Below are 24,797 nucleotides of genomic sequence, written 5' to 3' on the forward strand. Positions count from 1 at the left end.
TGATTAACTTTTACTGTTCTTAATATGCCCACTTGATCAATATTCTGGTAATAGTATTACTTCCAGCCTTGCATTAGGTTTTACTCTAATAAATGTGTTGCCATTTTGTTCTTAAAGAGTAAATAATCACATAAAGATATAGGGACAGTGCAGTTCTGTGCAATATATTCACTGCTGCTCAGAAAAATGCTACTCAAGTCCATACACTATGTTTGGTGGCAAATTAGCAATGCACTTTCAATATTTAATTGGAGGTTCAGCAACCATCACTCCAATAGGAAACATTGTTAGCTGAACTAATCACCCACAGCATTATACAAGTAAGTCAGTTCCTCTTGCAGCTTTGCTAGATGGGTTTTCCCCCAACCCTTGTTTTTGAGGAATGGTGAAAGTGGGGATTAGCTTGTAACCCAGTTCAGATATGAACAGGGATTTGCGCATCCAGCTTTCATGTTTAGCACGCTCTGTCCTTCTTGAACATATTGGCTTCAGACCTATGCAACTGTGCAAATTTTGACCACAAAAATTTTTCCCTCTCAGCAGCGCAAACATTAAACCAACAACTTGTGGCCCCCCAGATGTTGTTGAATTTCAACTCCCATCAGCCCCAGCCAGTATGGCCAATGGTTACTGTAGGTGTAGTCTGGCAATATTTGGAGGGGTCACTAGTTGTACACCCTATACTTAAGACTGCAGAGATTTTACAGAGCATATTTTGATTTGCATCCCAATTCAAAATGTTTATATTGGTGTATCAGCCCCATGTATAATGTCACCTTTTTTCATACTTTGCTTGGATAGCTTTCATATAACACATTCTGAACTTCTGGATTTTGGGCCATGGATGCAGTTTGGTCCATGGTAAAGAACATTACCATAAATATCAAATATCACTGAAATAAATGGTTAAGCATGAGTTGGGTTTCACTCCATGTTTTGGGGCTGATAGGTACCATAGTACCATGTTGCATAGAGTTAAGATGACATACATGTGACAGTAGATATCCTATATAGCACTTCATGATTTTCATGTCTATTACTGCTTTTTTTTGTTGGAATATTGTGAATAGAAACAATACTGTATTTTGAATGATGACAGAAATTTATTGATTCGGACATTTTTATAGATTTTCATCCACCCCCAAAAGACCTGCAGGACCTTTACAATCTTGATGATTCTCCAGGGAATCTGGATTATGTTGTAAAGATGAAGGCAGGCATTTTCTTCGTTTATGAGAACAAAGAAATGATGGAAGCTGATGAGCCGTGGAACTTGCCTTATCCTGATCTTCAGACTTACACCCTTGACCTCAGTCATGTGCTGGCTCTCATTGCAGATGGCCCAACGTATGGCTTTGTTTAACTTTGAGAATTCCCTAATGCTAGCCTATTGTATGCTTCAACAGTTGTGTTGCTGCTATGAGTGTCAAACCTATTATGTTAAATGATGTTCTGGGACGTACAGTGTTAACCGGGGGCGGGGGACCTCAGACCTAGGGGTAATCTGTGATCTTCCAGAACTCTCTGTTTGGTCCTTGGACTTGTCTCCAGGCCACACCCACTTCCCAGCTACAGTCCTTCTCCTGAGGTCATGCCTTTCTCTAGCCTGACTTTGCATATTCCTTGAGTGTTTTTTGTTGTTTGAAAGGTGCCCTTGATCTCTGATATTGACTTTTGGTTGTCTGTGTGAAGGACAAAGAAAGAGGGTCTCACTTTAGTAAATGTGTTTAGGATTGCAGCGGTGAGGTAGTATTAATAGTCTGAATCTCAAATGTAGGATTGGAACAGGGTTGACCAGTGGCAGTGTTTGGCCTACGGCTCCAGTATTTTGCAACACCTTTAAGAAGAAGAAAAAGTTGCATTTCTAATTCTTAAGTGGATATCTGATTCCTGCATTGCAGGGGGTTGAACTAGATGACTCTTTGGGTCCCTTTCCAATTCTATGATTATTTAAGTAAAAGCATTCTCATTTGCTGTCGGACCATACTTAAGGTACGGTGTTTCCTTTTCCGCAGAAAAACATACTGCCATAAGCGGCTCAACTTTCTAGGATCTAAGTTTGGTTTACATGAGATGTTAAATGAAATGTCTGAACTTAAAGAACTCAAGAGTAATCCTCATCGGGATTTTTACAATGTGAGAAAGGTAAGTACGAAAAAGATTGGTCTGTGATTTATTCTAATCAGTGCCACTTTTTAGAAGCATTTGATGTTAAGTTGAATTAAATATTATGGAAAACATTATTTCATCTTGCGGCAGTATGATTCATAATAGTATGATATGAGTAAGGAACAGCAATAAAATGTTGCAAGAAATAGCCAAAGCAGAGAGGGTTGAGCTGCTTGGTCAAAGGATGAGATACAAAAATAATCAAAATCTGAATTGCTGACTTTGAGAAAAGAAAGAATGCATAAATGAAATAGGGGATGGGAGAACCAGTTTGGAACGATAGTGCTACTAAAAGAAAATGCTATGCCTATTGGATTGTCTGTCTTTAAAAATAGTTCAGAGAAACCACCTTCAATGTCAGATGACATGGTGTGCTATTACATGGATTTTGACAGTCAACAGCCTAAGAATGTCTGGCAAAAAGATTGCATGTTCTTAGTAGGGGCATAATGACCTTCCTTAGGCGAGGATGGCATAAACATTACCCTCATAGAATTAACTCTGCCTTCTTCCGGCTTGTTAAGGGCTTGCTGTGAACTAAGAACCTCAACAACCAGAAGTGTTGCTTAATTATTGCCATATAACATGTCTTGGCTGTGAATGGGTGGCAGCTTTGCCGAGAATTGAAAGCAGCACAGTAGAGATGAAGTAGTATATGTCTGGTTTCGCAGGGCTTTTTTGTTTTAATCTTAGCCATTATTAATACAAAGATTTAATACTTCAACACTTTCTGTAGATAATGCAACCACACTCCTCTCCAGACTTTATACAGTCCAGGCTAGGCACAATGTGAGTTCCTAAAAACAGCAGCTGAATTCTGCTATTAGTAAGTCATAAATTAAGACTTTAATTTTTATTGTTTTATTCTATTGATGCACTGGACTCATAAGTTTGTGAATGTATAGTATGAGTAAGGGTTTGTGTGGGCCTTCAAAATATGTGCTAGTTTAAAGGGATGTATTCTCACTAAGAATAAAATGTTTCATGCTATCTAGCTGGCACAGATCCCTCAACCAAAAAAATCTTCATTTGCATGCCCTTTTCTGATCTACAGTACTAATCATTCAGGCCATAACTCCACATGGTTGATGAAGTTGCTTAGAAAAATAATTTTAGAGAAGAAAGAAACACTGAAAAGTAAAGGAAAACTTAGTCTTCCAGGCCCTTAAGAGCTGTTCTTTTCATGGCGGTGTGCATAAATTAATACTTTTATTAGATGGCACTGTGGTGAAACTACGGAGAATGTTGAATAGTGCATATGCATTAGTTGATATAGCCCTGTGTTAATGTAAACACAGAAAAATATATTTATGTACAGCATATTGTGATATAATGAACTTTTTTTTTTTTACAGTGCAGAGTCAGTATATAGTTATATTGCTTCTGTTCTCTGGTTTCAAAATAGGTTGTGCAAGAAAAGAAGTCATTCCTGGAAAGTGTGATTAAGGCAGTAAACAGAACAGGTTGAAGCTTTTCCAAGTGAACTGCCAATGTCCCCAGATTCATTGGAAGTACTTATTCAGTGATTTATTTACAGTAAAGTCTTTTGCAAAAACAACACACAGTATGACAACCCCCTCCAAAAAAAGAAAGAAAGAAAAAAAAGACCCTTAGAGGTGCCATGCTCTTCTAATTGTTCATTGAGTGCAAGCATTTTGGCTTGCTATCTGGAATGATTGCCCCTGTCCTCCTCCTCAGGTCTTGAGGGAACCCTAGAGGAATAAAGGGGGAGGGGAAACAAAATAGGGGGAAAAACATCCGACTTACAACTACGCTCCACCTTTACAACATGTGTGCTACTGACTCTCAAACTTTGAGATTGTCGGAATAACATGCAACAAAAATTTAATCAATTTGCATCATGCAACTCAAATTGGGTCCACTAGACCCAGACTTTTAAAACAATGTGGGCTAAAGTCACTTCTGGGACCCCTCGGGATTAGGGGCGCCAAAGCTCAAGATTCATTAGTTTCATAGTAAATCCACCCCTGGCAACACCCCTCATTCCTGGGACAGAGGGGTGTCACAGTACAGAGCAACTGGAGGGGCACAAGTTCCCAACTCTTGTTTTTAAAAAATTGAAGCTGAAGCCATTTTAAGCTTTCAAGAGCCAAAGTTTTGTAAACTGCTTCTGCTATTAGGCTAATATCTTATGATGCCCCAAGGTGGAAAAACCAGTAGTGTTTATAGTGAGAGGCTATGAAAGGAAAGTGCTGGACAGACATAGATCATAATTCTGAACAGGGTGACCAAGACCCTTCTGTCAGTGTAATTATCACTGATCTAAATATGGAATATTTATCTATCTTGGTGACAGGTTTAATAGAGACGTGTTCATAAGAGTATCAAATGACACCTGTGTCATTGAAATGGTGGAAGGTGTCAAAATCATTCAGTGTGCTTGAAAGCTTAGCTTGGGTTGGAGAGATGTAAAGTGCTCGTTTATAAGATTGTCCTGTAGGTAGATTGCTGGAAGCCACAGGGAAGGAGATTGCTGTTGCACTTAGTTCCTGCTTGTGTGCTTCCCACAGGCATCTAGCCAGCCACTGTGAGAAAATTATGAGGAAAAGAATAAGATGGCAGCAAAAATATATTAGTGTGATGCACCTCTGTTTCAGTTGCTTGCAGCATACCCTCCAACATGTTGAATCCCAAAACCGGGATGTGCCTCCTCTTGTTTGTGCTCCCTTGCGAGTCACGTGAACCACACAAGATCACAGAGCCTTAAAGACGAGCATTTTTCAGGGCTGTGCTCTCGTGGTGCCCAAAAACGTGTATTTGGGGGCACCTCACTTTTTTCAAGGTGAGATCTTGCCTGCGAAATCACGTGAACAAATATATATGTACCTCTGTAGTAACTTTGCTAGGGTGCGCAGGAAGGAATATGTATAAATATCTTGGAATCTTGAATTAGACAATAGTCTGAAAAATATAGAAAGGCAGGATAAATTTTATTTAGTAAAAATTGTTTTAATAAATAAATACATTTCTGTTAAGAGGAAATGTTATCTGAGGACAGGTTCAGATAACTATAATGGACTTAAGATGACTGTGGCAGGCAAAAAATAATTGGCCACACAGCCTTCCAGATCTTGTAAGGGTATAGTTCGGGTATATATTGTTTTTCTGCCTAAAAATTATACCCTTAGCTCAGACTTCATCCTCCTCTAATAACATTAAATGTGCCAAAGTAAACTTCATTTTGCATGTTTAATGGCTGCACAATTTTGAATGAACAGCGATTTTGTGATTAAATATCCTTGTGTTAGTAGATGTTTTAAGCATCTGTTTTAATACAGCTGTTGATGAAACTCTCTAGGTTTTAGTGGAAGTTGTTACAAAGCACATTTAATAGAAAATTAAAGACTAAATCCAGTTATGAATTATGTACAATGATCATAAGAACCAAAGGTTAATGGCATGTAGCCTGACTCTGCTTTTTGTGGAAACTGATTTGCAAAGCTGATTTTAAATTATGATGGTGAATAATAAGTGTGCGCTAATGAACTGTCTGTTTATAGAATGCTAATCAGTTACATGGCATTTACTACCTTCTGAAAACTCCAGGAGCTTCAAAAACTGGTTTTAAGCTAAAGAGTACATTATGACCTTTAGATAACATGCTGCTCTGTGTGGCTTAACATTTTATTAGGTACACTTGTGGAGATGGTGGTGCAGTAATGAGATCCCATTGAGAAAGTAGTGTTCTAAGAAAATGGTAATAGCTAGGCATTTTCTTTTACTCAGAAGTACGTTCCTTGTGTTTTGTGGGATTCCGTGGAAAAGCAGGAAATTTGTCAATAACATGGAACTTCTGTTTGTGATATGTGATGGCTCATTCACACATGCAGTAAGTTTGGAACCAGCTCACAATTGTGGGACAGAAGCAGCTTACCATTGCTTCTGCTAGGACAAATTAATTTCCAGTGATCTTTCCTTCCTCATTGTATAAACCAGGTATGGGGGTCCTTTGGCCCTGAAGATGTTGCTGAATTATAGCTCCCTTCAGCCATAGCAAATGCGGCTGATGGCCAGGGATTGTGCGAGTTGCAGTTCAGCAACATCTTCAGGCCAAAGGATCTCCACACCTGGTACAGAATTATTAGTGTTCCCTTCTTGGATCTCTGCATTGAGGCCAGAACTGCAAAATGAGCTGTTGAATGTGAGGCATTTCCCCCCTCCTCAGTATAAACATCTTGCAGGTGTTATGAAGATTCTGTTCCTTTTCATGGAGCAAGTTTGACTTGGTCGGGGGTGTGTGTGGAATTATTAAATACAGTGGTACCTCTGGTTACGAACTTAATTCATTCCGGAGGTCCGTTCTTAACCTGATGTACCACTTTAGCTAATGGGGCCTCCCGCTGCTGCCGTGCGATTTTTGTTCTCATCTTGAGGTAAAGTTCTTAACCTGAGGTACTACTTCCAGGTTAGCAGAGTCTGTAACCTGAAGTGTTTGTGGCCTGAGGTGTTTGTAACCCGAGGTACCACTGTATGCAGTCATTTCCATTTAACATCCTGATAAAGACTAAATGTACTCTCTGTAATTTGCATACTCAAGCTATTGCTGCCCGTTCTCACTTTCTTCTATGGAGCTGATTATGATTATCAACAATGTATAAGACATCAGGTATGAGACTGCTCCTACATGAAAGCCCTCACTGAGTTGGGTGTTCTTAAAAAAACCCATGACCCTCGTGCTTGCTATAAATAAATATTATATCATTTACGGAGCCAAATACACTGTGGCTGAAACTTCCAGCAAAATCATCACAATATTGTTATTAGATTTACTACCCATTCTTCACCAAAAGGTCCCAGGGTGGGTTACAGAAATATAAATACAGTATTAAAAACAGTTGCACACAAATTACAATAACAGCTAGAGTGAAGGTGCCAGACATGCTTCTGTGGGGAGGGGCTCCACAGAAAATGCCACTTCCTAGGTCAGCCCCCTGCCCAATGTCTGAGGGCAATGCAACTACCAAGAGAGCCCCTTCTGCTGGGCGATTGCTTTTGTTTTGTTATCATGGCAGGATGTGGGCCAGGTATCTCACTCATGCTTAGCTGTCATTCTGTTTTGTACTTAGTGTAGCTTGTTGTACCTTGATTTATAATCAGACATTCTCTACTAAAAGTATTAATATCTTTTGTGATGTATGTAGATAGTCCTCCAGGCTAAGAAGTTGTCAGGATAGAGTGCCTCACAGATGATTTCAACTGTTTTGTTGGATTGCTACCTATTGTTTGTCTCATTGAGTCTGCAGAGTGGAAAACATATCTTTTAAATAGAACTTGCTTTAGCTTAAGAGCATGGGCAAGAGAAAGGTGTTGACAGTACTTTCCTGTCACTTCAGGGAGTCTGAATAAATTCCACCTTAGAGCTGAAATTAATACTGGCTTCTTGAATTTCACCTTTCCAGCAAAGGGGTTTATCTAGGCTCCACTTTAGTGGTGAAGGGAGCACTCATTACACACCTGGTGATAATGTGCAACATTTTGCCTAAGGTCTGTGGCAAACACTGCCAAGAGCTGGAATTGACATTGAAAAACATTGAAAACATTTTCCCCCTCACTCCTGCAGAAGTAGTTTAGAGCAACCCCTTTGCCCTGGAAGTGAAATTGACATTGGAGGCAATAAAACTGAGAGGTTGCAGAGATGAGGAGAAATCGTGTCAATTTCATCTTTCCTTTTCCCCATCTTTGAAGTCCTTGTAATACAATTCTCAGAGCCTTAGCAGATGCTACACACCCAGTTTTTTCCTTCTGTCCTTTCTGCTGCTACTGAGAGATTGTTTTTTTCTCATGGAAACAGGAGCATTCCTTCAGTCCCTAGGGAAACAAGACAAATGAAGATGTTAAAATGTGAAATACTGTACTTTACTGAATAAAAAAAATAAAATGCAATTAATTGTGTAACATAATAATTAAATTCACTAATACTACCACTAATAATAATAACCAGCGTGGTGTAGTGGTTAAGAGCGGTAGTCTCGTAATCTGGTGAACCGGGTTCGCATCTCCGCTCCTCCACCTGCAGCTGCTGGGTGACCTTGGGCCAGTCACACTTCTCTGAAGTCTCTCAGCCCCACTCACCCCACAGAGTGTTTGCTGTGGGGGAGGAAGGGAAAGGAGAATGTTAGCCGCTTTGAGACTCCTTAAAAAGGGAGTGAAAGGCGGGATATCAAATCCAAACTACTCCTCCTCCTCCTCCTCTTCTTCTTCTTCTTCTTCTTCTTCTTCTTCTTCTTCTAATTTGATTGTTTATACCCTGCCCATCTGGCTGGGTTTCCCCAGCCACTCCTTAGTATGTTTTATTATTATTTAAAGTATTGCAACGCAATGATGTAGCTTCAGGATCATAACAGTGGATGACTTCACCACTATTCTATTAGCATAATTGTGACAGACATCTTCACTGGAGGTCAGGGATATGCTGAGAAACGGGAAGTAAAATCAGGTCAAAATAAGACATATTTGACAGGAAAGGGGGTGGGAACAGAATAACACATTTGGAAAGAAAATATAAATTTATAAATGCAAAGTCACACCAGGTGGGTCTGTGCAGAATGCATACATAATGACTTAGATCCAAGGGACTGCACAAGGGGTGGTGGAATTCTCTGATTTCTGGTGAATTCTCCCTCCTGCTGCAGCCTCCTACTTAACATGCATTATGTTTCAGAATAGCCTCCCAATTTTCAGGAGTAGATTTTCATGAGGCACAGCAGGCTGCAGGGGCAAGGAGGAGATGGAAAAGTCCATTCTGTGAATGGGTCTTTACTCACAAAATGAACATTCACTAACTGTAATGCGGGGACGCGGGTGGCACTGTGGGTAAAACCTCAGTGCCTAGGGCTTGCTGATCACATGGTCGGCGGTTCGAATCCCCGCGGCGGGGTGAGCTCCCGTCTTTCGGTCCCAGCTCCTGCCCACCTAGCAGTTTGAAAGCACCCTTAAAGTGCAAGTAGATAAATAGGTACTGCTTTCTAGCGGGAAGGTAAACGGCGTTTCCGTGTGCTGCGCTGGTGCTGGCTCACCAGAGCAGCTTCGTCACGCTGGCCACGTGACCCGGAAGTGTCTCCGGACAGCGCTGGCCCCTGGCCTCTTAAGTGAGATGGGTGTACAACCCTAGAGTCGGACACGACTGGCCCATACGGGCAGGGGTACCTTTACCTTTTAACTGTAATGCAGGTGAATGAATATGTGTTGTGTCTCACAAGCATGTTGAATTCCAAATGAACATCTTACAACTAGTAGGACTCTTATCCTTAATAGCTTTGACTATACATGCATTCAGAATAGGTTTCCTCCTTTTCTTTTAAGAAGTAACATCTGACCAGAGCCTGAGGGCTACATTTGACAAGACAATGGGAGTTTTGTGATCCATAGATTACATTGTTGTTGAAAGGGGAGTTCAACCATGTAAGAATATTCTTCCTCACTCCCAAAAGCTGATACCTGATGACTCTTGTCGTGGCTGAAGTTAGTGCTTCATAGCACACTGAGAGAAAGGTGCTCAATATCTCTCAAATTACCTGCTGTGCCAGATGGCTAATAGTAAAATATGCATGCTTGATGTCAGCTGAGCCAGAATAATCTTGTTTGTGATTTCAGGTTGACACCCATATCCATGCTGCTGCCTGTATGAACCAGAAACATTTGCTGAGGTTCATTAAACACACATACCAAACAGAGCCAAACAGGATAGTGGGAGAGAAAAAAGGCAAGAAGTTAACTTTAAAGCAGGTGTTTGAAAATCTCAACATGGATCCCTATGACCTCACTGTAGACTCACTAGATGTCCATGCAGTAAGTACATTTTGACCAGTAGATGAAATTGAATATGGAGATCAGGATTTTGTACTTGAGCCATGTATGGAGGGAGAAGATTACTCTCTTGGTTTTTGTGATATATATTTTTTGTTACTTAAAGAATGCTTTAGTTAAGAATATATATTGACATTTTGATATTTTACAAGTAGATGTAAATAAATATATTGCAATAATATGACTTAACAATATGTGAGTTGTTAAAAACTGATACTCAGTTTATTGAATACACATTTCCCCTCTTATCTCAGGATCGCCAGACATTTCACCGATTTGATAAATTCAACTCCAAATATAATCCAGTTGGTGCAAGTGAGCTGAGGGACTTGTACTTGAAAACAGAGAACTATATTGGTGGTGAATATTTTGCTCGTATGGTGAAGGTAGGCAGATTTTGAATCCTTTCAGTCCCTGTGTCTCTTAGTGTCTTGTAAAAACACTTGTAATGTGAAATATACTAATTGCAGCGTATGCTGCTGAGCCAATGAGGTGCTGAATCCTGAAAGCAACTGAACTCCACATAGAACACAAGATGTCTTGTGTGACAGACATGTACATCTGTATAAGCTAGATGTGCTCTAAAGTTGCAAGGTTTTCTGCTCACCCTTTTTCACAGGAACTGTGGTATAGAGATGTGTGTGTGAAGTTAGGAATGTACTAAAGGGCTTTTCAAAGCTGGTAACTTTACTATTTTTTTCTGCAGTGCATCACAAAAAGGGTGTTTAAGAGGTGTACAAGTCCCATTCTTTGTGTGGTTTGGGGGCTGTTGTTTGACCAAGTTAGAAAAAAATGTCAGTGGACATGAATAAATTTGTAAACATGCATCAGGGTTCTCTGGATCCTGCACAAATATATTTTGGGGGGGACTGTACAAAACATGGCTAACACTCTAGATCATTGATTTCAATGGACATATTTCCAAATTAAGATCTGTGTGTAAAGCTTTTGTGATTATGTGTTGCTCCTGGCAGAAATGTAATAATGGCTTGGTTTTGAATAGGAAGTTGCCCGTGAACTGGAAGAAAGTAAATATCAGTACACAGAACCTCGGCTGTCCATTTATGGACGTTCTCCAGATGAATGGCCAAATTTAGCTAAGTGGTTCATCAGGCACAAAGTTTACTCACCGCACATGCGTTGGATGATTCAGGTCCCTAGAATCTAGTAAGTATCTTTGTGTCATTGTTTTTTAGCCTTATGGGTGCACTTTTTCTCTATCTGAATCGTGTTTTTTTCCTTGCAAGCATTACTTCATCATGTAATTACTTTCTCAAAAATAATGAGGAAGTCTGATCTAATCTTCTCTCTTCTCCTGTTGTAATGCAAACAGCCTTGCCCCATGGCAGCTACCACAGTATCCTGTGTGAAGCAAAGAGGACAAAACTGGACAACTCAATTTCACTTTTTTCTATCAGTTGAAATACATGTTACCTTAAATCAAGTGGGGAACCTGCAGCCCTCGGCCTTATTTATAAGGAGAGGTCAAAAGGGAGTGGAACTGAGAATGAATGGAGTAATAGAAAATCAAGGGATGAGAGAGTTACTGCACAGGCCAGCCCTACCATTGCACAGTGAGGAAACTGCCTTGGGTAGTTAATTTTGAGTGTTATTACTGTATCTTTACTCCTGTAGAAGAAGTGTTGGTGGCCTTTTCTGTCTCAGGCACCAAAACAACTTGACCCCCTTGATTTGGGGTTTCATTTGCTATTCTGTCTTGGGTACCAAAATATATTGGGATGGCCCTAGGCCTGCACTCGATCAGTTCAGGCCCCTGATGAGCAATTTGTCCCTTTCCCTGTCAGCCACTTGGGTGGCACTGCAAGGGGTGGAGAGAGAGGAAGGGGGTATTTGAGAGAGAGAAAAGGGAGAGGCTCTGAATCAGCCCACCAGCAGTTCCTGCCCAATCTATTGGCATGCAGTCTTTTACAGGAAAAAGTCGTTCCTCACCTTGCACTTTGTTACATGGCTGCCCATGCCCCATTCTTTCTCTCATTAATGTTTAGGTAAAGGAAGATACATGATGTGACATTGTATTTCTGTACAAGTGTTAGCTAGTTGAACAGAGCAGGAGGGGGCGAGGTAGAGAAATGTTGTCTTTGGTCACATCTTTTGTACACAGCTTTGAGGGTGTTTTTTTTTTTTTACAATCAAGCAGTGTATCACTTTTATGAAACCAACATCACATGTAAATATCGCTGTTGTGTAAGCGGCAGAGACATGTTTAAAAGCCAAACAGCACATCGCCTTAAATGTGGGGCTGCTGCTACACCCCCCCCAAACTTCATTTGGTACATCTACTTGAAGTAGATGCAGCTTAGCTGGGTGGTGGCTGGGCTAAGCTTGTACTCTAGGTACGCTGAGCCTGTGTGCAATGGCCAGCACCACCCTGTTAATGATGCTGGCACTGTCTCTGATGTACATATATCAGGGCAGGACTGGCGCCATTAACAGGGTAGGACTGGCCTGTATACACATGATGAATGACCTGGGAGCTTCTGCTTGGCTCCACAGCCTCCCCTGCCAGGCTAGTACATGTTTGGAGGCCACAATGGCGCCCCTCAACCTTTGCTGGGTCTGCTTTTAAGGCTGAACTGAAAACATGCTTAAAATGATGTAAAATATCAACTGCAATCCTCTAATTTTTGTGATTGTTTAATCAAAATGCGCTTCAAACTAGCAATGGGAATTGGTCTACATATCAGACTAAATGCAAGCTGAAAATATAGATAAATAATTTTCATACAAGTCTTTTAGTGTGATAGGGAACTAAGGCTGGCATACTTTTAACTGTAAATTTTGCATCTGCAAGTACGGTATCTAAGACATGGTTATTTGCTAGAGATTATGATGCATGGCCAACATGCATTGACTGGGGAGCTAAATAATGAGTCCACAAGGCACTTCAAGTCCCCATAAATCACATTACTCATTAGGAAGCAGGTTGCTATCATTAGTTTTTCTACTCAGCATAATGCAAACAAGTATGCATGCTGCATTAGTCACTCAAATTGAAGCTCTCATTAGGAGAGATTTCAGGACTGAATTTTGAGACAATATATTTTGTTTCGGGGCAGGTTTGTAGAGGAAACTAATTCTCATCAGGTAATTACAAGGTAATTTTATTGATTGATATTTGAGTTTAAATCTTCCTTGCTTATAATAAAGAATTAAAAATATGACAGGTCAGTTAAAGCATAAGCTGTGTGTGTGTGTGTGTGTGTGTGTGTCTGTGTGTCTGTGTGTCTGTGTGTCTGTGTGTCTGTGTGTCTGTGTGTCTGTGTGTCTGTGTGTCTGTGTGTCTGTGTGTGTGTGTGTGTTTACACACACACACACACACATGCACACATACTGTATGTAAACATTAAGGAGAATGCAAGTTTAGTTGTTAATGTGCTTAACATCTGGCCATTGTGCACTTTCCCTGGGCCTTGTGGAGAATGTGCACATAATCCATCCATGAAGAGGAAATTATGTACATAATATACATAATCCCCAACAGGCCTTGGGAAATATTGGCTGGATTTTGTACATTCTCCAGCCATTCTGCATAATCCCCACATGCTTTGGGGAATAGGCATATCTTAACTGCATTCTGTACATTTACCAGGCATTATACCCATCCCTTGGTCAGTATACTTGGTCTCTAAGAATCATGCCTTTTTTCTAAGCAAATAAACCATAAATAAATAAATCTTAAATAAATAAATAAATTTTAAATAAATATATATTTAAGATTCTTGTTTCTTTCAGTGATATTTTTAGGTCAAAAAATATTCTGCCTAGCTTTGGCAAAATGCTAGAGAACATCTTCTTACCTCTGTTTGAGGCAACTATCAACCCATTGGAACATAAAGAGCTGCACCTCTTCCTTAAATATGTAAGTATGTGGATGACCCTTCTTCAGGGCTGCATGTATCAAGTCGTTTTATGATCACACTGCATGCCTTCATTTTGTATTGGGTGCAGAATTAATTGTTCCAAAACCCATAACTTTTTGTTTTGTTCTCTCTCCCTGCTTCTAAAAGCAAGTTTCTCATCCTTAAAACTGCAATACTTGTTGGAATGAAAACTCAAAGAGCCACAGAGACAGGGGTCTGAGCAAGGCTCCTGGTGAACCCATGTTCTGCATACTGCTTTGGCCTGCTAGCAAAAACAAAATAAATTATGCAAAATGAGCACAAGTTGCATAATTTATACAGGTTGCCAAATTCAGTTTCTATCTTGGTGCAGAATTTCAGCTGCTTCGGCACAAAGTTCTGGTTTTTCTTTTGTGTATGTCATTAAGGACACCTGCCCTTCTCTGCCTTGCTCCAAAATCTCTTACCACTAAGTGCAAGAGCCACAAGAGCCTCTACAAGAGCCACAGGCTCATATCAGTGGGATTTGAGTGTGTTACTACTGTGTTTAGCCATTTCCCCACAACTATGTGCCAGTCAGATGTTGGAATTCAGTTCAGTCCCCCATCCGCTGATTAGGTACCTGCAGTTGTCAAAGCTGCCACTGCCTGCTGATTGAGACTGTGTGCACATTTCCTAATAATACTGTGGTACCTTGGTTTGCAACCGTTTTGGATTACAACTGTTTTGGATCACAACCCTTTTTTGGGGGGAAGCCCCATTGGCAAAAGCTCACCTTGGGTTACAACCTGTTTTGGTTTACAACCGGACCTCCGGAACGGATTATGATTGTAAACCAAGGTACCACTGTACAGTAACAGCAACCTCTTATGCTGTTCTGGCGCAGCTCCCTCTGCTGGCGAAAACTTTAAAATGTTTCAATTGATCTTTGGTGTGAACACTGACACATGAGTGTCACAGAGCTGTTGTGGGCCCTGTGGCTGTGAAAGAGGTGTTTGCTTCTAGAACATGCAGCTCTGCCTTGATTGGCTGGCCTGAATGTTCAGGGCCTCTCCTACTGTGGCATGGAAAGTGCTGCTCTTATCCATGCGAAAGCTACATCAGAAGCTGGAGACCTTACGGAAGGAGATTACAAGTGTGGCTTTTCCCTACTTCACTGCTGCCCCAGTTTCCAGGAGGGCTAATACTGGTGTCAGGAGGAGGTGCTACTGCATGGGCTTCTATGTGCCATGTTAGGTACTGCTGATATTATATGCATGGTACAGGAATGCTACAGGCCTCTTCCATGAAAGTGATGTGAGAAGAAGCCGCCCAGGATACCACCAGAAGAACAGTCCTTGTGGCAGGTGAACTTAGGCAGTTTGTGAGGTCTGGCTGAGGTGGAGTTGCGGCAGGTGTCAACACCTGTATATTATTATTCATATGTTTGTTCGTTTGTTGCATTTCTATCGCACCTTTACCCCCATGGAGCTCAAGCCAGTTTACATAGTTTTCTCGCTCCTCATTAATCCCCACAACTACCTTGTGAGGGAGATAGATTCAGGTAGGTAGCCATGTTGGTCTGACGCAGTTGATATATATATATAATTGTCCAGTAGCACCTTAGAGACCAACTAAGTTTGTTCTTGGTATAAGCTTTCGTGTGCATGCACACTTCTTCAGATACTTCTGTTTCAGTGCATCTGAAGAAGTGTGCATGCACACGAAAGCTTATACCAAGAACAAACTTAGTTGGTCTCTAAGGTGCTACTGGACATTTTTCTTGTGAGGGAGGTTAGGCTGAGAGGTAGTGACTGGCCCAAGGTCACCCAGCAAACTTCATAGCCAAGTGAGGAATCGAACCCTGGTCTCCCAAGTACTAGTCCAGCACTCTAACCACTGCATTGCCACTGGCTCCACATGTAAAATTCCACTCTTCCTCCTTTCAGTAGGCAAGCCTTCCCCAACCTGGTGCTCTCCAGATGCTTCAAACTGCAATTCCCTTCATCCCTGACCTCTAGCCAGCCTGGCTGGGGCTGATGAGAGTCCATCATCTGGAGAGCCACATGTTCCACACCTCTTCTGTAGAGTCTGCAATGCTTTAGCGGTGCAGTGGGTTTAAGGAAGACTGCAGTAGAACTTTTTCATCACATACCCAAAGTGTTTTCTTGCTCAGCAGCCGTCAGTCTTGTGACGTGGGAGTTTGGGAAACGTTCAGCATAATGACACCCTGGGCATGAAGAACATTCTATTAAAATAAATAGTACCCAGGTGCAGTGGGGACTCTATTTTTAGTAGCCATTTTCATTGACAGCAACATTTCTTTTGTAAACATGCACATTCTGCTCTGTAGAAATATTAACGACACTACTTAAGCTAGTCCAATGCCAGTTTTATATGGCTGGAAGCTGAACTGTTTCTGAGTAAGCCATTACAATTTGGGCTTTGGGTTCAGCTGTGATTCAGACTATTCTGGTTCACAGTTTAAACCAATAAATTCCCCACCCTATCACAAAAAAGTATAATGATTATGTTTCTTGGCTGTAGTTTAACTATTGAGGGTACACACTTCAGTAGGTAGTGTTTGATTGTGTGGAATGTCTTCTGCCTTTGCTATCTGGAAGGAAAAGGAAAAATTGTGGAATTTCTGGCCTAAGATACAAGCATCAACAACTGAGTCCCCACTCCCTGTAGTAGTGACTTGCCATGCAGACAACTAGCCAAGCCCTGACTTTATATATATATATGTTCATGCTGAAGTTGATTCACACACACATCTGTTTTTGTTGGATTCCTAGGTGACAGGGTTTGATAGTGTGGATGATGAATCCAAGCATAGTGACCACATGTTCTCTGACAAGAGCCCCAACCCTGATAACTGGACTAGTGAAAAAAATCCTCCATATAGCTATTACTTGTACTACATGTACATAAACATCATGGTTCTGAACAACCTTAGAAAGTAAGTAGCAGCGTTTTATATCTTCTTATCTCTGCATCTTTAGTAGAAAGATATAACATGGAATTTGAAGCATAGCTTATATCAGACTAACATTGTCAACTTATATGTAAGTGTTTTTATGATCTCCTTTCTAGAGCTGCCCCCCCCCCCCCCGCAAATGCCCATTCCTGATTCTGCGGCTTTTTAAAGACCACCAATTCAGTCCAAAAGGAGGAAATGATTGTGCAAAACAGCACTTACAGAAATATCCGTCAGGTTAGGGTTGCACATGTGTAGCCCTGCGTGGCAGCTTCTGTAACAGGGCTGATCATCTGTGGGCCAGTAGAAAGGGCTGAATCCAGCTCTTCTGTTGCTGCTCCTGTCATCTAGGCAGACAATCAGTACTATTGAAGAAACTAACCAGGACTGCACATTCACAGCTCTGGCCCTAGTGTCAGACTTTGCAGTCTGAGGAAGTATGAAAAGAGCATATTTTTGTACGTGTAGCGTCTCTTGTTGGCTAGGGATGAAAAGTGTTTTTTTAAGAGACCGGTAGACAGTCTCATAGACCAGGAGCAGCTAACTTGAGGCCTGTAGGCTTGCCCATATCTGGCCCACCCGATAGGTTTTTTGCAGCCCCCAAGACCTGTCCGTACTTGTACTCCTTTTCTTTTATAAAAAAAAACAGTAAAATAGAGTGCTTGTTTTTTAAAAGTATTGACTTCTGCTTTGTGCCCCCACTGCAATACTGTGATTTCAAAAGGCTTTTCCTGCCCCCACTGTGAACCTAATACACCCACACCCACAAACACCCCAAAAAACCCACATTACTAACCAATCTTGTGGGTCCATCAGCCTGGAAAAGGTTAACCCCCTCTGTTGTAGATCCATCAACTGCCTAACATACACACACAGAGACACTTTTTCAATCTTATGGTTTCTGGATCAAACACACTTTGTAAGGTTTTGTTGCACTTCAGGCAGCATCTGGAGAGCGTCTGAACCAGCTTTCAGTAGATTATAGAAGTAATCAGTACTTCTTCATTAGATGTGTGCCAAAAAACATCACTGACACCTATAAAGTAGTGTCCATAGCATCATTAGTGATCCTCTTTGTCTTGCCAGGATTAGCTTTGTATATTGGCACAGTGAGATATGTGTAGCATGTTCCCTGTTTTTGCATGTGCTTTCATCCACCCTTTAAAAAAGAATAATGCAAAGCAACCTGTATTTCCAAGAAAAGAAATGCCCCACCATTTCAATAACATTTTATATTTTAAATTAATTTAGTCTTGAACATTTTTTGCTTGAGAACATTGTCTTTTAAAATAACACACAAAAAACTATAGGAGTGAAATTGACTACACTGGAACTTGCTTGCTGTCCAGTCTTGTGATTTAAGTACTTCTTTGGGTTGGTTTGTTTTCGGTATGGGAATGAAGGAAACTGCTGCAGTTAATAAATATGATGAAATTGGTGAACTCACAGACATGCATCTTCCCTGCCTTTTGTTTGTTTTCAAGCTGATGCCATTATTATTATTATTATTATTATTATTATTATTATTATTATTATTCCACCCATCTGACTGGGTTGCCTCAGCCACTCTGGGTGGCTTCCAACAAAATATTAAAAACATAAGAAACCTTGAACATTAAAAACCTCCCTGTACAGTGCTGCCTTCAGATGTGTTCTAAAAGTCAGATAGTTGTTTATTTCCCTGACATCTGATGGGACAGCGTTCCACAGGGAGGGCACCACTACCGAGAAGGCCCTCTGTAACTTTAATTTCTTGCGGTGAGGGAACCAACAGAAGGCCATCGGAGCTGGATCTCAGTGTCCAGGCTGAACGCTGAGGGTGAAGAAGCTTCTTCAGGTATACAGGGCTTGAGGCCACTTAGGGCTTTAAAGGTTAGCACCAACACTTTGAATTGAGCTTGGAAATGTACTGGGAGCCATTGTAGATCATTTAGGACTGGTGTTATATGGTCCCAGCAGCTGCTCCCAATCACCAGTCTGGCAGCCGCATTCTGGATTAGTTGTAATGCTAAGGGAAAAGTTGCCTCTGTTATTCCACAGAAACTACAATCGGCCCACAGTTTAGTTACCCTGTGGCCTGAAATGAGTCCTTTGGGCTGCAATCGTAAACACACTTAACGGGAAGGAAGCCTTACTGAGCACAGTAAAGCAGGGCTGGCCCAATACTTTTTGCTGCCTGAAGCAGAGAAGCAAATGGCACTTTCCCATCCCTAGTCAAGATGTATCATGGCCAAGACCAGCCAAATTATTTTTGTCACTTGAGGTGGAAAACCCCACAAGCACCTCTTGCCCTTCCATGACAGTAAAAAGATAAATTCAGTAAGTAATAGTTAGCTGCCAAAATAATAATAATTAGCCCTTAGTTTTGTCTTAATGGTGGGACTGGCCTTAATGGTGGGATTGTTTATCACTTCATTCATTGTCTCAGGTGAAGTTTGCTTGCTAATGTAACAGATGTTGTGAGCTTGAATAATACAAGTTATTTTATAATTACTTGGAAATTAGTTACAAAGTGTGAGTGCATGATGACAATTTTTAAAAAATTGGTTTATTTTAAATTTCTGTAGGGAAAGAGGCATGAGCACCTTCCTGTTTCGGCCTCATTGTGGAGAAGCCGGATCGATCACTCACCTGGTGTCAGCATTTCTTACTGCAGACAACATTTCCCATGGATTACTGCTGAAGAAGGTACAGCCCTTTGCAATTCATCTAGTATAAAATATAACCATATAGGGTTAGAACGTTAGAATGTCAGCAAATATGAAAGACGTCATCTATAAATTTTTAAGACAATTGTCCACTGGGTGGCAGACTTGAGACAATACAATTCTAATACCCACAGTTTAGAAACCTTCACCAGAGCTTTCCAAACTGTGACATGGTAGTGTGTGCGTGAACACTCCCTGCACTCCTCCCTGCACTGGAAAGGGGTTAGTTTAACCTCGTTTTTCTAGCAAAACTGAATTACTGTGTCGCGAAATGACGCATGTCTAAAAAGTGTGTCACCAACATGAAAAGTTTGGAAACCTCTGCCTTAGATGTTGTTAGAAAAACAAAACTGTGTGCCCTTCTGTGAGAGCAGTTAAGTATGCCATTGTTGTTCTATTGCTGGGGGATATCTAGATGCCTTTTCCCAAAGGAGGAGCTGCTGTGAGGTTATCCCCAGCATTCATGCAGCAGTTCTGTTTCTCATTCTCCATTTTTGGTCCTTTTTCTGAGTCCACCTATGCTTTATTATGCCTGTTCTCACTGCCTTCTTGGAGCTCAGGTCATTTCTCAAAATACAGACTCTGTAACAAGGAAAATGTAGTTTTGGTTACATATACAAAATCACACTTTGGTCACTGAACGTGGGGCTGTCATTTGGTCAAAGATTTGAGGTTTTGCATTGCAGAATCCTGGCTTTTAAGGGGCTGGGTTGTTCTAAATTCACAGTTAATTTGTTACAAACAAAATGCATTTATATTTAACACTTCAGTTCATGGTAAATCATTGGTTTAATATCCCATGTATTTATTTATTTTTTAAATTGCTAATAAACTTTATTTAAACAGATAATTGTAAAGTACACAAAATAATAGTACAAAAGCAGCCGTCACAATACTAGGAAGAAAAGGAAGGGTTAAAATGTTCCCAAGTTTAATGATTGAAGTCAAGCGTTTTCCATTTCCTCTGACTGAATATCTCCTTTCCTGTTATCTTTCTGTACCAATGAATAATGGCTCTCTCTGTTATTTTTGTCCAGAGTCCAGTTCTCCAGTATCTTTTTTATCTTGCACAAATCCCCATTGCCATGTCCCCTCTTAGCAACAACAGCCTATTCCTGGAGTATTCAAAAAACCCACTCCGAGAATTTCTACACAAGGGACTCCATGTTTCTCTGTCTACAGATGACCCAATGCAGTTCCACTATACAAAAGTAAGTAATTTTGGAAGTTCACTGCATTTCAAAATGAATTAATTTAAATCCCCCCCATCAACCCAATAAGTAGCCCAGTCAAATGTATGTTTACGTGGAAGAAAGTCCTTCTGCATTCCATGAGCATAGGGTTACAGCCATGATATAATATTCAACTCCTACTCAGGGTAGAATCATGACCATTAATGAACCTAAGCTAGTCATGTTTACTAACTTCAGTGGGTCTACTCTTGAGTTGGACTGGCATTTAATATCATTCATAGTCCAACAGTCGGTTCCAGAGCAATCCTATGTTAGCTGTGTGTGTGTGTGAGAGAGAGAGAGAAATACTGTCATTTCCTAAGGCCTGTTGGATTGCTGAAGCCAGGAGGACAGTTTTTCTTACCTTCCCCTCCTCTCAGTAGGAGGGAATTAACTATGTCAGTCCCAGGACTTTGCATAGTTGAGGATTCTTTTTGATGGGATGCCAAGGGAACAAGGGAGCTTAGAATCCTGCAGGTCCTCAACCACTCATTTCTAATGACTCCTCACCTGGCTCTTGGCTGGCTTTCTGTTTGCTTCCTTACTTTGTGCTTAAATCCTAAATCTTGACTACATAAACATATATATTGTCTGTCTCCAGGCATACCTTCCTAAGAACTACAACTCAGTTGGCAATGATGTCTGCAGTTCTCAGCAATTAGCTCACCACTTGAGATGGTCCAATAACCATTAGACAGTTGTCTTAACAGAACTTATTTACAAGTATACGAGTGTATTTACATAGCTAGTAAATAATTATGTTTTATGTTTGAAGGAAGCACTGATGGAGGAATATGCCATAGCAGCTCAAGTGTGGAAACTGAGCACTTGTGACTTGTGTGAATTAGCAAGGAACAGTGTACTACAAAGTGGTTTGTCGCATAAGGTAAATTCCGTGCACTGCAGGAAGTTCTGTTTTGTATGTGCTGCTGTTTGTGTTACACGTCAAGCTAGAATCTGAGTGCAGCTGGAAGCCTGATCAGAATGGGGACTGCAGTCACGTTGTATTAAACATGTGGATGCATGTTTATCATCTGATAGGATAGTCTGAAAGTTGAAAGGGAAGCCAGTGGCTGAATATCCTGTTTGGGTTTTTTGACAGAGGGAAAAATTGAGTAATTGACTGCCCAGGGTTAGAGAGTGAATGGAGGCCAAGTTATATCACAAAATGGTTACTACATGGTGGCCTTATGAAATGGCTCCCATGGAATTGTCTTAAATCCATTTTGTGTAGGAACGCATTACAAGGACCAGAGAAATTATTCTCTTACCTCCATAAATCCCCCCTGTGCAGTGATATGGAATCATCCCAGATCCATGTGTTTAGGCACTATGCAACATGTACAAGGAAGCTGCTACTGGAAGCTATTCAAAGCAGCCTCCAGATGTCAGCCATTTTGGGTCAACAATCCCTCAGAATATGGCATTACAACTGAAGACTGTATTACTGCCATCACCTTCTTCTCCTCGCCCTCAGCTGCTGTTTTTTTGGCAGTTTTTTCCTCTGCCAGAATAAATGCTGCTGCTGAGATGACTCCCTCCATGGTGTGGGTGGTTAACATGTTGCCCTCCAGATGTTGCTGGACTTAAACTTCATCAGGTCAGCCAGCATGGCCAACACTTAGGTGTGATTAGAGTTGTAATCTAACATCATCTGGGAGCAACCACTGCTCTCTGGTCCCCCTCCCTCCCCTCCTCCCTCCCCCTCCTTCTTGCTTTTGCTGGGTAGGAGAGACATCTCTTGTCCAATCCAAGCCCTCATGGGTTTTTTAAAAAGAAAAAAAAGCATTACCTTTAAAATTCAAAGCAACTTTAAGTTATCATCTTTAAACGTTGTTTCATCCTCAGGAAAAACAGAAATGCATAGGGATAAACTATTCCAGCGAAGGGCCTGAAGGAAATGACATTCGAAAGACTAATGTTGCACAGATTCGGATGGCTTACAGATACGAGAACCTATGCAACGAGCTGAGTTTCCTAGCTGATGCAATGAAGACAGAAGAGATTACTGCACTGTCAAAATAGCCACAGTATCGTGCAAAGGACAGAAGCCTATGAACATAACAGGACTTGAGCAACTGCAGGGGGGAGAGCTGCCTGATGATCAAGAGTCTTACCTTGCGTCAGACTTGGCTGCCAAGTCCAGTTTCTGTAAGCATAGTTAGGGCTGCTGTACATATTCAGATGCAGGGTCTGAATCTTCTTTATGCTGCAATTAACATTTAAAAGTGCACTCCAAATCTAGGCATAATATTTATAGTGTTTGCATCTGGGATACGTGAGTGTCTGCTTTGAAACAAGCAACATGCTGCAGCTTCTGGTAGCACACATGCACCTCTTTTGCCATGCTTAGCTAGCAGTAGGCAAGGATCTATGGCACTTTAATCTCTAGTTTGTGTACACTCTTTGATCTGTATTGCAATGAATGTAGGGAAGAAAAAGAATATGACCAAAGAGCTGCATGTTTTTCCTGGTTGCACATGATAGGAAAACCTATTCACCACTTTTGTCTACATTTTGTCTGTCTATACCCCACAAAAAACCGGAATAAATCGTAGGTGTGGCCATTGCTCTTGTAGTTTCATTAAATCTTTTAAATTGTCCTTTGGTGACTAGCAACATCAGTCATAAATGTTTATGCTGATTTACCATTATGTTTTCTTATGGTGCACTGGCATAGGGACTAAAACTTATAGAGCAGTCCTATGTATGTCTACTCAGAAGTCCTCTCTCCCTTGGCTGTCCAGCACTGTTCAAATCTGTCAGTCCCTGAAACGTAACCCCCACGTAAATTGCGGGCTTACTGTATTAAGAAATTAAGAGTATGTGCAGAAAAGTCAGCATTTAAAACTCCCCTTAAGGCTGCTATACACATGGTCACATGGTGTGTACCAGCTGTGCTAACTAGGAAATTATATAAGATTTCTTAGTTTTGATTAAAGGTTTATGGTTGCTTTACATTCTAGTGAAACAGAATGGCTGCTATGGTACTAAAACAGTGTCACAGCACCTTGTTGCACTGGGGAAGCTATTTACATACCCCTGTCATAAGGCTTGGGTGGAAATGTATGTGATTACTTTAAACAAAGAACTACTAAATATTTTAAAGTATTAGGTTTCGTTCTCCAACGTAAAACACTATCTTGAGCATCTTCTCACAAATCCATGGAGTAGGTTAAGTATAGGGAGAGCTTGTTTTCCCCCTCTCACCTGTTATCTTTAGACTGACATGCCTACTCTGTGCACTAGGTAACTTAAGCAGAAATCCTAAACATGAGTCCTACTGAGCTTAAGCATTTATTCTTGAGTAAGCAGGCCTAAGAATTTGTGGAAAGTTCACACTTTTGAATTATTTTTATGGTTATGGAATGTCCTACCCTTGAACAAGCATTTTGAACAACCAAGGACAAGCATTTTCTTGACAGATCTTCATTATAGCTAGTATACAGTATTAAGCAATGTTTATGAATTGTTTCCCAGCTGGAACCTCTGTATTCTAGAAGGCTAAGATAAACAGGGTCTCAGAACCCTTCCATTGCTAGATTTCATTTTCCAGAAGAGTCAAAATGAAGATTATATTCACTTGTAATCAATAAAAATGGTGGTGAAAGAATGTGACAAATACTACCCTAATTTAACTTTATCCCTGAGGACCTACAGTAACACTTTAGAACTAAAGGAAGCAATCTATCACATCCATAGCCACTTTTGCTGACTTTTTATTTACTACAGCACCTATGTTCCAGTGTAAACCCCTGCATTCAGGGACCTGATGCCTATGAAGACAACTAATTTATGGAAATAAACACAACAGTTTTTTCTATAAGAAAAGGTTCTCTTCTGAGGTCTGGTGGCAGGATTTTCAAGTATTGCACAAAGCTGAAGGAGACTTTGTGAGGAGATATTGTGTTTATTGCACAATATTCACAACAATATAATACATTGGAAAGTTTAATAGCTATTAACACTCTTTATCAAACCCTTAAGAAATATTCACATTAATGCAAAACAGGGAAGTAATGCAGTTTTTTCTTGCGCTACA

At 40.7% G+C, this 24,797-nt stretch overlaps 1 protein-coding gene and 1 long non-coding RNA gene across 5 annotated transcripts in view; one reads left to right on the top strand and one right to left on the bottom strand.

Moving 5' to 3' along the window:
- Positions 1-23,325, top strand: part of AMPD3 (adenosine monophosphate deaminase 3) — a gene marked incomplete at its 5' end in the record, with an annotated part of 34,111 nt that extends 10,786 nt beyond the window's left edge. For all 4 annotated transcript variants that reach the window (XM_083598365.1, XM_083598366.1, XM_083598367.1 and 1 more), the window contains 11 exons: positions 1,128-1,347; positions 2,016-2,145; positions 9,784-9,978; positions 10,251-10,382; positions 11,000-11,163; positions 13,750-13,876; positions 16,634-16,797; positions 19,383-19,503; positions 20,561-20,734; positions 21,531-21,641; positions 22,604-23,325. In XM_083598365.1, coding sequence (XP_083454491.1) covers positions 1,128-1,347; positions 2,016-2,145; positions 9,784-9,978; positions 10,251-10,382; positions 11,000-11,163; positions 13,750-13,876; positions 16,634-16,797; positions 19,383-19,503; positions 20,561-20,734; positions 21,531-21,641; positions 22,604-22,780 — 1,715 coding nt within the window. In that variant the 3' untranslated portion in view covers positions 22,781-23,325. The remainder of the gene's footprint in view (positions 1-1,127; positions 1,348-2,015; positions 2,146-9,783; positions 9,979-10,250; positions 10,383-10,999; positions 11,164-13,749; positions 13,877-16,633; positions 16,798-19,382; positions 19,504-20,560; positions 20,735-21,530; positions 21,642-22,603) is intronic.
- LOC310756553 lies at positions 3,564-8,121 on the bottom strand. Its single transcript, XR_014544926.1, has 2 exons — positions 7,919-8,121; positions 3,564-7,612 (listed from the first exon to the last, which is right to left on the bottom strand). It is a non-coding gene; the product is annotated as an uncharacterized lncRNA (long non-coding RNA).
- Positions 23,326-24,797: the final 1,472 nt, after the last annotated feature.

This window comes from Podarcis filfolensis, assembly GCF_964270895.1.
Source record: "Podarcis filfolensis genome assembly, chromosome: 1".
Classification (NCBI taxonomy): domain Eukaryota; kingdom Metazoa; phylum Chordata; class Lepidosauria; order Squamata; family Lacertidae; genus Podarcis; species Podarcis filfolensis.